Source organism: Erigeron canadensis, chromosome 4 (genome assembly GCF_010389155.1).
Source record: "Erigeron canadensis isolate Cc75 chromosome 4, C_canadensis_v1, whole genome shotgun sequence".
NCBI classification, from domain to species: domain Eukaryota; kingdom Viridiplantae; phylum Streptophyta; class Magnoliopsida; order Asterales; family Asteraceae; genus Erigeron; species Erigeron canadensis.
In genome coordinates, this window is record NC_057764.1 from 36047975 (window position 1) to 36063297 (window position 15323).

The following is a 15323-nucleotide window of genomic DNA, read 5'->3' on the forward strand; positions in this document are numbered from 1 at the left end:
AAGTGACATTGGAAGAGTAGTGTAAACTCAACATAATGTAACATTTGTAATTGTTTTTTTCCGTGTGGCCCCTATGTGATTTGCAAGGTTGTTGCGACTAAAAACTTATTTAAAAACAATAGGTGTTGAAAGAGTGGGCGAGGGTACGAGTTAAGACTAAGGTACATGTATCATCCTTTTGTTTAATAAAAATTCACTAGTACTAGCACAGTACCCGGTGAACGGAAACCGACCGAAAACCCGAACCGCTTGACCCCTTCATACTCGCGTGATGCGGCGGTAGTCGTGGCGGCGACAGTGTGATAGTTGGGCGACGATTGGTGATGAAGTGACGTTGAGTTGTGCATATAATTGATGTGACAGGTTAAAAGACATATTTTAAAACATAAAGGATTAATAGTGTAATTTAATCATTAATGTAAAGAAGGTAGTGTATGTGAAAATATTTTAAAGGGTGCAAAGTGAAAATATTACATATTTTCAACATTACCAAAAATAAAAGAAAGCTATTCTTTTTATAATATAATATAGAAGTATACATGATTATGGATTAGATTTAATAAAAAAAAAATGTAAACATAAACATCGTAGCATTTCAAACACTATTACATTAAAATACTCTAAGGACTAGTAAGGAATAATTTGTATTCATTGTTAAGGTGCGGCAATTCAATCACATGGATCTAATCCACCAAATGTTCATAAAACATATGCTTTAAGCCATAGAAATCAAACAACCAAAAAAATCTTGCACAACATGTTTAAAGTTAGCTACCAAACAACACACTTAGACTAATGGGAATGGAGAGTTCATGGAATGTCTCTCTTCCATGGAAATTGTGACATGTGGCACTCTCCAATCATTTGGGGCATTCCCCTCATCCCTTTGGGGTGGAGGAATGCCTTTTGAGGCATTCCCTATTTATTTTTTTATTTTTTAATTTTTAGATTTATAAATAAATTAAATAAAACATACTACTTTATATTAAAAACATACTTTTATTAAAAAAAAAAAAAACTACTTTTTATTATAAAAAAAACACACTAAAAAACATTACATAAACACTCGAAATAAAACTAATCGGAGTCGTCGTCGTCGGTGCTAACATACTCTCGCAGATCGGCGAAGGGATCGGCTGCAAGCTCGAAGTCATGTGGTGTGTTCGCCCAAAGATGGTCAACCAAATCTGCCGTTAGCATGTTGTGGGTTTCACGGTTTTTGACGTCATGCAGATTTTGGATACGAACTTCCGTTGGAGTTATGTGCCTCCAATAATCTGGATTGAGACTCGGTTCTTGGGCGTTGTAGTCTTGGCATACGGCCTTGTTTTCGTCCTCTAGGATCATGTTATGTAAAATGATACAAGCATAACAAACATCCTGGATATTTCTTTTGTCCCAATATAGTGCCGGATGTTTTAGCACCTTCCATCGCTTTTTAAGCACACCGAAAGCCCGCTCAATACCCTTTCGTGCCGACTCTTGTTTCTTCTTAAAATGTCTTCTTTTTTCATCGATCGGGTCGGAAAAGGTCTTCACAAATGTAGCATATTCGGGATAGATGCCGTCGCCCAAATAGTATCCCTTCTAGTAGAAGTTTCCGTTTGCCCAAAACGGAGCTGCGAATAAAACAATTAGAATAAAACATTTACAAAAAAACATTTACAAGTTGAACATTTACAAGTAAAAAGTATAATAAAACACTAACCAGTGGGTGCCAATCCGTTTACAATTTCTTCAAGAATTGGCGATGATTCAAACACATTGATATCGTTGTGAGAACCTTGCTGTCCAAAGTACGCATTCCAAATCCATAGATCGTTTGATGCTACAGCCTGAAGGATCAAAGACGGTCTACCCACATGCCCGCTTGTGTAAGTACCTCGCCACGCCGCCGGACACATCTCCCATGGCCAATGCATACAATCTATACTACCGATCATACCGGGAAAACCAACAACTTGTTCATGAACATCGTATATACGCTGAAGATCAGACGGAGTCGGTCTCCGTAGGTATCTTGCTCCATAAAATTCCCGTATACCTTTTAATGATAAATGTTAACTTATATATAAGTATATAACTATATAGAATTAATAACTATATATATAAGTATATAACTATATAGAATTAATATTTATCTATATATATAAGTATATAACTATATAGAATTAATATTTAAAAATATCATTACCAACACAAAAATTTAGGCAAGATTCCCTTGATGTTCGCTCAGACATCTGCAAATACTCGTCAAGGAAATCATTGTTAACGCCATATGTCAATTGACGAATTGCAGATGTACACTTTTGTACCCCGGCAAACCCTCTGCGCCCAGCACGGTCATATCTCGTCTGAAAATATGGGTACCTAGCCTCCAAATCACCGACTATCCGCTTAAATAAATTTTTTGACATACGAAACCTTCGTCTAAAAAGTCTGGGTGGATATGGCGGTTCTTCAGCAAAATAGTCATGCATCAAACGAGCGTGTGCTTCAATACGATCACGATCAACTGGTACCCTTCTTCTAATGATTGGGGCAGGTTGTTCGTCAATCTGTCGTCTAATTAGTTCGGCGGCTCGAAGAAGCACATTCTGTACACGCTCTTCGTAATCGGCGGACTCGTTAGAAGATCCGGATGAATCATCGGAATCCATATGGTGATTTTTTAGGATAATGTGTGTGTATGTAATTTTTTTGAAAGGAAAATAGATAGATATGTGTGTGTATGTATATTAATATGTGTATGTGTATGTATATATATATAGAGTGAAAAGGCTAGAAAAAAAAAATTAAATATCTCTCAAATTTCAAGGACATCAAACGGCTATTCTCACTAAAATCCAAACGCCTAGACGCGTTCGAAATGCAACGGGGCACGACTTTTCACTAACTGGAACGCCCCTCGGGGCCGAAGTGGGGCGTTCCCCAGGCGTTCCGCACGAATATTTTTAGTGGGAACGGCTACTCCGAATAGTCTGACACCCAATAGTCTTACAAACCTCAACTTCCAAAGGAAAGTTTCCTATCTTGTCTTAGATTCTCTTTGGGACCAAGCCATTGTTCCTTTTTTCCCACTACCAAACAACACAGTGCACATCACATGCGCACTTTCACAACTTTACTTCCCTTTTATCACATGAACCAAAAGCACACCTTTTATTTTCCACACCTCAAATTTCCAAACCAACCCATTTACTCTACACTCACTTGTATATTATGCATGAAAATATGTATACCCATCTTAACTTAGAAAATCATTACTTTGAAAATAACTTCATCCTAAACAAAACCTTAAAAGCTTCTACTTGCAACTTACACTACGCAATCATTAGAAGATCATATTATATATTTGTTAAATCTATACATACAACATATCATATCATATATATCTATATCTATATATGGTTGGCTAATTACTGAAATCATAGTTTCTTTTACTTTTTCATCTAAAGTTCTAAACTTGATCAATACCCTAGTCTTCAAATTTGATTTTAAGCAATAACCACTTATTAATTATTGTTATACTACTTATCTGGGTTGAATTATATATTTTCCCCATTTTTCACCTTTTACAATATAAATTAAAATTTAATTGATTTTCAAAGTTTACTAATTTGTGATCTAGCTGTTACTATTGAATTGCTGCAGGATCACCAGGATGTGGATCTAAGTAAGTTTTACATCAATTTTGTGTTTATGTATCCAATGTTGATTATATAAGTTGATTAAAATTTTGGCTTTTTATTTTTGTATAAAGATTTGATCTTTTTGTCGTGATCAAGGTATATTTTAGAGATCATGATGAAATTGTTATGGGTTATTGTTTATATGAATTGGGTTATTTGAATAAACTGGCTATTTATACAGTATTAAGTTTCTCTGTACCGACTCTCTCATACTTCGCATTTAACCGGATTGAGTATCGTTGTTGTCGTTATACTATTAGGTTGAATCTTGTTGACTGATTATAAAGTATGAACTTATCTATAGTAAATTGTTTCTAAGTAAAAGAGAACTTTTTGTTGCATTTGATAGTTTATTTATTTTAGTGTTTCCTTGTAATTAACGTCTTGCTGGAAATCTTGATTGTGATTAAAGTTTGTGTACGTAGTCATAAATGTGCTCTGCTTTGAGATTTTTAATGGTATTATCTCGAGTTAGCGGCATTATAGATGTCTTTAGTTAGCCTTTGAGTGATATTTAGATATATGGTTAACAGTCGAGCATTGTGCTTTAACAATGTGGTTGGTTAAACATTGTAGTTTTAATTTGATAAAGAGGCGACAAAAGATGACAGTTTATTAAGTTACTGAGAGTTCAAAATTTTACAGGATCTGTAAATCTGTTTTTTTAAGTTTCTAACTCATTGAGATGGAATCAAGCATACAAGAAGCTCGTAGAGCTAAAGAAAGTGCAGAGAAGCTATTTGCGGTTAAAGATTTTGCCGGTGCAAAGCGGTCTGCTTTAACGGCTCAAGCTTTTTGCCCCCAATTGGAGGGTATTGCTCATATGGTGGCTACTTTCGAAATATACGCTGCCTCTGAGTTTAAAATAAATGGGGAAGTAGATTTATATTCTGTTATTGGGTTAGATCCGTCTGTAGAGAGATCTGTACTGAAAAAACAATACAAAAAGTTGGCAGTTCTTTTGCACCCTGATAAGAACAAGACTATTGGGGCTGATGAGGCTTTTAAGCTCATCTCAGAAGCATGGACAGTTTTGTCAAATAATGCAAAAAGAAAGTCATATGATGCCAAGAGAAATAGGAACTTATCGGGTATGTTTGACAGGTCAAATATATCTGCTGGGGTCAGGTCAGACACATTTTGGACCGTGTGCACGACATGTCGGGTCCAGTATGAATATCTTAGAAAATATGTGAACAAACGACTTTCTTGTAAGAACTGCCGTGGGGTTTTTGAAGCTGTTGAAACGGGTACTGCTCCAGTGGCATTTTGCCCATGGGCGTATACAACTGATAATGGGTTCACTAATCATTCGTACACTACAGCTACTTATGGGTCAGCAGCTTTTCATTCTGGAAATGGATCCAAGCTCACCAACAATTTGTCGTTTCAGTGGGATACTTCTGCTATATCAGATCCTACTGGATTTTCCTATAGCTCTATAAATCATGGTCATATGACTAATGGAAATGTCAGCACAGCAAAAGCAAATGGAAAGACTCTAGGTAGGCCTCGTAAGAAAAGAAAGTTGGAAGTGGGAGATGCACCTAGGACCTCAAACAGTGAAACAGTTCCAATAATGGAACCAGATGTGGGTGTAAAAAGTGTCCTAAGCAGGTGCTATTCTGTTGCCCCTGCCTTTGATGCTAGAAAATTATTAATCGACAAAGCACGATATGTAATTCGAGTCAAGTTAGGGGAAATGAAGATGGCTTCGAAAGCTGAGAAGAATGAGAAAGTGACGAAAAAGATGATAAGTGTTCCTGACCCGGATTTCCATAATTTTGATATGGATAGATCAGAGGATGTTTTTAAGGTGAAACAAATATGGGCAATTTATGATGAAGAAGACGGGATGCCCCGTCTTTACTGTTTGATCCGTGAAGTTCTTTCCGTGAAACCGTTCCGGGTTTATATCAGCTACCTGAATTCAAAAACCGATATTGAATTTGGCTTTGTGAGATGGATTGAATCCGGATTCACTAAATCTTGTGGAAGTTTTAGGGTTTTTCATTCGGAGGTTGTTGACCAAGTCAACATCTTTTCTCATCTTTTGGGACGAGAGAAGGCTGGTAGAGGAGGTTGTGTCAGGATATACCCAAAATCTGGTGACATATGGGCTGTGTATCGAAAATGGTCAGATGAATGGAGCAGAAAAACGCCAAAAGAAGTGATTCATCAGTATGAAATGGTGGAGGTTCTTGGTGATTATTCTGATGAACACGGAATCTGTGTGGCTCCTATGATCAAGTTAGACGGGTACAAAACAGTGTACCGAAGAAACCCTGATGAGCTCGCAGTTCGCTGGATTCCAAGGAGAGAAATGTTGCGATTTTCTCACCAGGTTCCATCTTGCTTGCTAAAAGGTCAAGCCCAGGACTTGCCAGATGGGTGTTGGGATCTTGACCCTGCTGCAACACCAGAAGAGCTTCTTTACTCAGGAATGAAGGAAAAACCCGAAGATGCAGTGGCCCGGGATGCTGAAGGAGATAGGTGAAGTCGTGTAGTCGTTTATTCCGACTAGTTATGAGATTTATAATGTACAGATCTGATATACATAGCGACAATGGATAATTGTTCAAAAATTAGATAGCTTCAAGGACACATTTGGTCTTAGAGGGCTTATTTTTGTACCATCTATAAAATTTCATATAAAAATGCATATTAACCCTTGATAATTTGAGATGCTTACTGAATTCTTGTTGTATGGCAAAGCTCTGTTTTCAACTGGTTTACTTGTAGCTATTTGTTTCAACTGGTTTCTTCACATTACATAGTGATCCTAGGAATTATGCTGGTATAAGGTACTTGTTGCAGCAAGGGGTTTCAGTCTCGAGCACTTCAGAAGATTCTTTAACAAGTCACTTTTGCGTCATAAAGATTGTGTATTATTTCAGGTATGTGATTCTTGTTAAAGGATATCTGATTAAGTTATTTTCACAAACCTGAGCTTAATTTAATAGCTACTTTGAATTTGGGTCAAGTAGTATATAAGGGCTAGTTACAATTTGAGCAAGTAATATTTCAAAACCGGAAGACCTAAGCTTATTTTTGGTAGCCTATGATCTAAATGTAAATGGAGATCCCATGATCTAGGTTCAATAGGACAACCTAATTGTACGAATAGTGGAGGTCCTTGTGGGGAGTACCCCAAACATCAAAGGGAGTTTACAGTCACTGTGGGGGGAGAACCCACCACAATAAAGTGAGTTGCAAATTTTCCTAGTCCATTCCTATATCAAATCAATGATATCATAGAGGTTAAGCTTATAGCTTTTAATGATTGTGAGCAATCACCTATGTTAGAGAGAAGTGTGGTCGCTTCGAATGGAATTGTAGGGGCGCAATTCCTAGAGCTCTCGCAGAACCAGGATAGTGTTCCATGACCATAACGGACACGAAAGTGAGGGGTTAACCAGACTAGGGAAAGTATTGTGTGATGTGCAATAACGTCTACGTAAAAAGGAGTTAGTTCAAAGACAACAAGTTCTACTAACTGCTAGGAGACTAAGTGCACTCACAAAGGAAAGTTCAAAGGGTAACACCTACTTATTCTGCAATACTTGACTGTCGGAATTTATCTTTAATAACCATATCTATTAATGTGGGGGATTGTTGGAAATTTTATGTAATAACATAGAATATCCAAGTTAATAGATATGTTAAAAGGAGTTGAAAGAATAATTAACTAATGTGAGTGTGTCCCACATTGGTAGAAGAATAAACATTAAGTATGTTTATAAGGAGGAGTGTTGGAGGAATTATAATTTCTTATAAGGGGCTACACCCCAAGTGAGCTAGGAGGGTGCGAAGCACCCGACGCGCCCGCGCCCGCGCCCGAGACCGGGACCGGGGGCGTGGGCGATGAGGCGTAATGTGGCGTTTTAGTGGCGCACTTTGCACTTAGCACGCTTAAGTGGGATCCTTTGTTCCTGGTTTAACACCTGGAACAACACTTGCATTAGTTCAGCAAGTGACATCTGTTTTAATGTGTTGTTAACCTTCTAATGTTAACAGGTGTTTCCCACTTAACAAAATCTGATTTATATATGTTTTGTAACTGATCAGAATGATAATAACAAGAAAACTAACACTTTCTCCATCCTGGATCATCTAAAATACTCTTTCTCTTTCACTCCACTTCAAGAAGTTCTTGAAGGTAAATTCTGGGTTGTGGTTGACTCCGGCAGTACTAACTGCTTTGGCTGTTGTACCCTGGGAAACTGTCGGGTTCACTTGGGTGGCCCGAAATCAGTTTTAAGGGACCTTGGTTTAACCATATCCTCAGCCCGTTTTTGCCTTTCTTTCTGTTTCTGATTTATTCTTTATTTTGCTTTCTTGTAATGTTTTGTACTACTTCCTTTACTTGTAATTTTGTTGTTGTAATTCGAATGTATCTTCAATAAAACTGTTGTTTTCTTGAATGGTGTTCTAACAGAAAGCTCCACAACGTTATAATTCAGACTTTCTGGTACTTTGAGACTCGACTTAATAGTGTCCCAAAATCGTGGCTGCATATTAACCGCCAAATTGAAGGCCAATATATCTAGTATTGTTTTTTGCTTTATTTGTGATCCAAAGGTCTACCAAGCACTCTTGACTTCAACCACCAAGTTGTCAAATGAGATGTCTTTATCTTTGAAATTTTTTCTCGTTTCTTTTTTTCCAAATGCTTCACGTTGCTATCATAATAATCGTGTTAATAATTTTCTTTTTATTTTCATTGCTCACGCAAAAGTTGTGTATCAGTGTCATCAAACTCATCAGCCGCAAATGATGAAACACATGGTTTGATACCCTCGATTTCAATCATTTCAAGTGCAATGAGAGATAAAGCCCGATATAAGAAAGTTCATATGGGGAAGGGGTAGCTAAAGGGCACATAACACTCGCAGATTCAATGGACTTCAAAGGAAAGATGGATGCCAACAAAAATAGTCCAATATCTTCTCCAATGTGGAAAAAAAAAGGGAGTCAGATATCAAGTTACATGAAGCACAAACAACGAAAGGCTAGGAAGCAAAGGCAAAATTATAAATGATCCTAATTGAAATGCTAATCACAAATATTCTAATTGAATGTACATTTAGCATTCACCATTTGCCTAAGAGCAAATAAAACACTAACATAAATATCAATAAATTTAAGCGATGATGCAATGAGAAGAGGACCAACTTAAGACATTTTAAATATTAAATTCGGAAGGATAGGAACTCATCATTTGAGAATAGTTGAAACTGATTAGAAGCATTTGAGGGGTAATCAGAAATGGTTCTCTTTAACAAAGACATGGAGTGATGAATTGTTGTTACTTCCTCCCTAACATTTCCTACAAAATGATTTATACAATGATGGTCCACCTACAGTCCTACAGAGAATTTTGTTTTTCAAAAGAGAAATTGAAAATGCTACATGTTGCCAATGCCAAAAGTACCTTAAGTTATAGTAGGGTCAACTGATCCATTTGTAACTAGAGAATTGATAATCGTACCATAACTTCTAATTCATCTACCACTATTATACAATATATACTTGTACTGCATGTTATATTAGTTGTACAGTGTGGTAAATTAATCAAAAGTTTTGGTACACGTATGGGCTCCCTTTGAAACTATTGTGTAAGATATGAAGAATTGACTGGTTGTTGCACCCTGGACAAATAGGATAGGTTAAAGATGTAGGTATCAACATTTTAACACCGAAACTTAATTCGGGCCTGCTTCTCTCTAGCTATATTTGATTATCTACTCCAAATAAAATTTCAGGCATTTATTTATATTACAGTACAAAATATCATTAAATGAGGACAAAATCTGAATAGGATCACATATTAACAAGAAATTTCAGGCAAATTTTGTGTTATCTCCGGACTCCGGATGCGGCGCATCAGCTACAGATTTGATATTTATACCCGACACATCCCTCTCAATGGTGTCAGAAATGCGACGCATCACTCAAAGCTTCAGCGTATAATAGTGCAACACATCTTGTGGATTGTGGCGCACTAGCTTCTAAGTTCGCAGAGTGTGGCACATCACTAGAGGATGCGGCTTTCCTTATTTCACCTTATAGATCCAGGAATAACCACCCGTATCTAAATGTAATCTTATACCCGAGCACGTGTAATATGATGCTTAAACAAAAACCAATCATTAAATGGTATTAGTTTATAGCAATTTTTTTTTTTGGAACAGCAAGGGCCGGATCACGGGTATCCGGACTGGACACCGTGGACCTACCTGATCCCCTCCCCCCCGCCCGCCCCACCAAGTAAAAGCTCCACGAAAGCCCGGACAAAATCCTGGCGGGCAATCACAGGCCGAGAGTATCGAACCTGTGACCTCTTGGACAAAACTCCGGGTGTCCAATCACTGAGGTAATCAGTGAAGAACATTAGTTTATAGCAATTATTTGAATTATCAATGACCGTTTATGGGAAGTGATATTTCTACCACATAATTTGATTAATTTACCACACAATACAAGTATTATAACAGAATGTACAAACAGTTAATGCATAGTTGTGGTAAATTAATCAAGTTATGTAGTACGAATATCATTTCCTATTTTGTAATTTATTAATGAGGAGTTAAAATCATAAAAAAACTAAATATGTGGCAATGATATTACCAAAGTTAGCATAGATGTACGAATAGTTTTTTGGAAATATTGTAAACTTGTTGTCCAAGTTATAAGTTCAAAACCTTTTTTTTAATTAAGACATAGAAATATAGAGAACTTCAACGGCTTTCTTAATTGATCTCCTTAGGCACATTTTTGTTCTGTGAATAAAACTCAAACTTTAAAAACAAAAAAAAAAAAAACACATAGAAATAGAACTATAATAACCAAGAATCAGGGTAATTAAAATAATTTGAGTAAACATAAGAGATTCTCTTGGTTAAAAAATATCAAAAATCAGTTAAGGATAAGGATATTGAAGTTGAAATAACTTTAGAGAATCGAAAATAGAAAACAAAAGTTGGAATTTAAAGGGATTTTGGAAGTGTTTTTCATTGGATTTTTAACTTCCGAAGGTATTGAATTACACTATATACTTTCTTATTGTTCATCTTCTTCTTTATTGTGTTCTTGATGGTGCTTATTGTGACTTCAAGAAGAAAATTTTGATTTTTGTTTTATACAAATGGAATTGTTGAGGATTTTCCATCAGAACCTTGTTTTAATTTTTTTTTTTTTTGTTCATACAAATATGATCTTTGATTAGTTTCTCTCAAAAACTTTCTTTATTTAGGGGTTTCAAATTCCAAGAAATGCTTTTTGATTATCTTTCCTTAAAAACTATGTTTTATCATTTTTTTTCTTAGTTAATGAAAGTTTTTTCTATTTTTGGTTCTATCTTTCTTGATAATTATTTTTTTCATAGTCATTGTTACATGTGTAAGCCATTGTTACATGTGTTTCTTGATGACGTTCTTTGTCTTTATTGAATATTTACATGTTTATAACTGTTATTTAAGAATAGTTATTTTTTATTGGTTTCCTATTTGGAGATATCACAATGGCAAGTTACGACAAGTTCATAGAATTCCCCAAGTTTTTCTCAAATTTCCTGAACAAAAAAAAAATATGAAGGATAAACCCTATGGTTAATATTTTTCAAGACGATGGATCATGGAGGTAAATGGTAGGGATAAATCAATCCCTATCGATTTTATCTGTCAAATATCCCTTGTGTTGTGGGTGATTCTGTCTAAATTTCTAATGTCCACATCAGTCTTTATTGTTAATTGTATGACACATAATATTGGTCACAATATCTTTTGTCTAATACTTTACTCTTAGACATACGATAGATCATCAATTGAGGCATGAATTGGTGCCCGTCTAAAATTTAGAGAAAATGGAGTATTAAAAAGATATTGTAAACAGTCTTTTGTGTTATACAATTAACAGGTAAAGACTTATGTAGCCTATAGAGAAAGATCCCTCATCAGCTCAAGGGACATAGTATAGATAAACTCACGAGGAACAGATTTATCCCTACCGGTTACGTCCAAGATCCCTTGTCTTGCAGAAATATCAACTAGAGGGTTAATCCCCTTATGTTTCGTTATTCTTGTTCAAGAAATCTGGAAAAAAAACTTGACAAATTTTATGAACTTGTCGTAACTTTCCATTTAATATCTTCCAGTAGGAAAGCAACAAAAGATAAGCTCTTTTTTATATAAGAGTTATAAACATGTAAATATTCAATAAAACAAAAAACATCATCAAGAAACACATAATAATGGCTTATAATAGTATAGTACCAATAAGACTAAAAAAAAATAATCATCAAGAAAAACATAACCAAAAGTAAAAAGTACTCTTAAAAACTTGATGCCATCAATAGCTAAGAAACAATGGTAAAACCGGGTTTTTGAGAGAAAATAATCAAGAATCATGTTTTTATAAAGAAAATAAAAAATCTTTATTTTAAATTTGAAACCCTAAAAAAGAAATAAGTTTTTTGAGGAAAAATAATCAAAGATCACATTTGTATTCGTAAAAAGAAAAAAAAATCAACAAAACAGGGGCTTTTGATGGAAAACAATCAAGAATCCCATTTCTATAATACACTAATTAACATTTTAATTTTGAAAATAAAAACCATAAAAAAAAACCATCTTTAAAACGTGATCAAACTAATGAAGTCACAAAAAGTAGCATCAAGAAAACAATGAAGAAAAAGATGAATAATAAGAAAGTATACACTGTGATTGACCTTCGAATGCTAAAAATCCAATGAAAAGCACTTTTAAAATCCCTTTACTTTCCAAGTTTTTGTTTTTAGATTTTAAAACTCTAAAGTTATTTCAACTTTAATACCTTAAATTGATTTTTAATTTTCCTTTAACCAAGAGAATCTCTTATGTATACTCAAATAATTCTGGTTAGTCTAATTTTTGGTTACCATAAATATTTCTATGTTTTTATTTAAGTTAGGATTTTATTCACAGAACGAAAACACGCCTAAGGAAGGAGATCAACTAAGAAAGCCGTTGAAATCCTCTATATTATTATGTCGAACAATAAAAAGCCAAGTTTGACCTTATAACCTGGACAACAGATTACAATGTTTTCATAAATACTATTTATACACATTTGGTAATATCATTGATACATATTTAGCTTTTTCACAACTTTACTTTTGGAAACTTCTTTTCTTAAAACTCCTCCTCAATAAAATACAAAATGATCATTGACATTCAGATAATTACTATAAACTAATACCATCAAGTGATTGATTTTTGTTTAAGCATGATATCACACTTGCTTGGGTATAAGATTACACTTAAGTAAATGGAGTTAATCCTAGATCTATAAGGTGAAATAAGGAAGATACATGGAGGCAGAGAGAGAAAAGTCCTCTAGTTTGACCACAAGCTTACTTGTTTACGCCACTAATCGAGTTGGAGTTGGACTGCAATAGGTTAGAAAGAGTGAGTTAGAGAGTCATGGAGGCAGAGAGAGAAAAGTCCTCTAGTTTGAGGCTTTTGTCTACTATTTATAAAGGAATTGAGGATTTAGGGTTTAGTGATTTGTATGGTGGGTTTTTCATGCTTGGGCCTAAATGAGGCAAATGACCTTGTAGTGATAAGTAGAGAGGAGTCAGGGTTTTAAGTTAAAGGGAGCTTATATACACACCCCCCCTAACAATATGATAAAGTCATGTTGCAATTGTGATTCAAGAACACACTATTTGTGATTCAAAAACACACCATTTATGAACATATACACAGGTTAAAGAACTAAAATTGATGGTTTCTTAACATTTCACATGCTATTTAGACTATAAGAACTAAAAATTAAAACCAAGAACATTCTTGAGAATGTAATTTTTTTTTGGGAAAGTTATATCTCACTTTTGACTCAAGAACACATAATTTGTGATTTAAGAACACACCATTTGTAATTGAAAAACACACCATTTATGAACATATGCACAGGTTAAAAATCTAAATTTGTTATTTCCTAACATTTCACATGCTATTTAGACTATAAAATCTAAAAATGGAAATTAGGTTCATTTTCGAGAATGTAAAAAAATTGGGACATCACTCAACAGAAAGAACTAATCAATTAAAACCATATGTCAATAGAAAAAAATATATTAAAACATAGGTAATATTATGACGATAAATATTTTTAACATTCAAAGCAAACTATGACAATGAAAAAATATATATAAAAATTAGTGTGTATATTTTAACAAAGTGACTAATTTTCATTTATAAAAATCAAAAATCAGTCAGATATAGAAGATTGGGGGAGGCTAGGTTGCCAAAGCCGCTTCCTTTATGCAAACCATAAACATAAACTCTAATGGAAGCTGACTAGTATGGTAGGGGCTAAGCACCAATCGGCCCACCTGTTAGCTCCGCCATTGGGGCTAAGGTCATGTTCAAGTCTATGAGGCTAAATCGGAAGCCTCTGTGGAGGAGCCATGCTTAAGTCTGGATGCCACGTCAGGAGTCTCCATGGAGCAGCCGTGCTTAAGTCCAAATGCTTCGTCAGGAGCTCCTGAGGTTAAGTAAGGTGCCTTCATGGAACATCTAGGCTTAAGACCAGAGGCTACGTCAGGTGCCTCCATGGAACAACCATGCTCAAGTCTGAGGCTTCGTTAGCCTCCATGGAGTATCCATGCTCATTTAGGAGGCTTCGTTAGGAGCAACCATGCAAGTCCGAAGGCTACATCAGGAACCTCCATGGAGCATCTACGCTCAAGTCTGGAGGCTTTGTCAGGCTTGGAGCCTAGTAGCCTCCATAGGGTAGAAAACATATTATCATCACTAAGTTATTAGGGAGGTGGTATATCATCAAGCCTCTCAGCCTAACATTGCATTACAAGCAAGTTTCATCAGGAGCCTCCACGGAGTAGCTATGTTCAATTCTGTAGGCTTTGTTAAGAGCCTCCATGAAGCAAATGTATCAATGTCACGAGGCTTTGTCAGGGAAAAAGTCTCCATCGAGTCAAAAGGATGTTATCTCTAAGCCATTCGAAAGCTATTACGAATGGGTTTGTTTAAAAAATAAAAATGATGAGGAAATGAAAGACAACAAAAACAAATAAAATGTATATTAAAAATGAAATATGAAAATGGTTTTGAGTTGGAAAAAGTGAATTTGTAAAAAAGAATAGAGAGATCCATGGATAGGGATTATGTCATCGGAGTATAACCAACTATGACTCAATGGTTATGTAATGTAGTGATCTTTCAAAATGGCTATCTGATGTAAGTACCTTCCATTTTTGTTCTTTTGATGTATCATACCGGGTAACATCCTATTTGTAACTGGTAATGCCACGTTGGACGTAAAAAAAATAGGGATTAAGGCACCAGAGAGTAACCAATTATGAGGGAATGGTTATGTGATGTAATGACCTATGAAAGTGTTAAATTGATGTAAGAACCTCTCAAATCATGGCCGTAAAAATTATATAAAATTTGTATCAGTTATAAATGCACTGTACGTAGCTATGGTCGTCAGCCACGAAGATAAGATGGCACCGGTTCAAAAACCACGGAACATAAAGCGTCATCTCGACAAAGGTTGCGGAAGTCGTTAATCGTTTTCAGGTCGGTCGACAAGCGAGTTGGGAGTACGCGGGTGTATGCGGTGAGT

General features: G+C 35.4%; 2 protein-coding genes across 2 annotated transcripts; one reads left to right on the plus strand and one right to left on the minus strand.

The window, feature by feature from the left end:
* Window positions 1-1077: 1077 nt before the first annotated feature.
* Window positions 1078-2660, minus strand: LOC122597495 (protein ALP1-like). Its single transcript, XM_043770083.1, has 3 exons — window positions 2195-2660; window positions 1731-2044; window positions 1078-1587 (listed from the first exon to the last, which is right to left on the minus strand). The coding sequence occupies exons 1-3, from the start codon at window positions 2658-2660 to the stop codon at window positions 1078-1080; spliced, it is 1290 nt and encodes a 429-aa protein (XP_043626018.1).
* An 875-nt stretch (window positions 2661-3535) lies between these two features.
* LOC122596176 lies at window positions 3536-6370 on the plus strand. The gene is made up of 2 exons (XM_043768707.1): window positions 3536-3676; window positions 4338-6370. Exon 2 carries the CDS (start codon window positions 4378-4380, stop codon window positions 6187-6189), a length of 1812 nt encoding a protein of 603 aa, XP_043624642.1. The 5' UTR covers window positions 3536-3676; window positions 4338-4377; the 3' UTR covers window positions 6190-6370.
* The last annotated feature ends 8953 nt before the right edge of the window (window positions 6371-15323 follow it).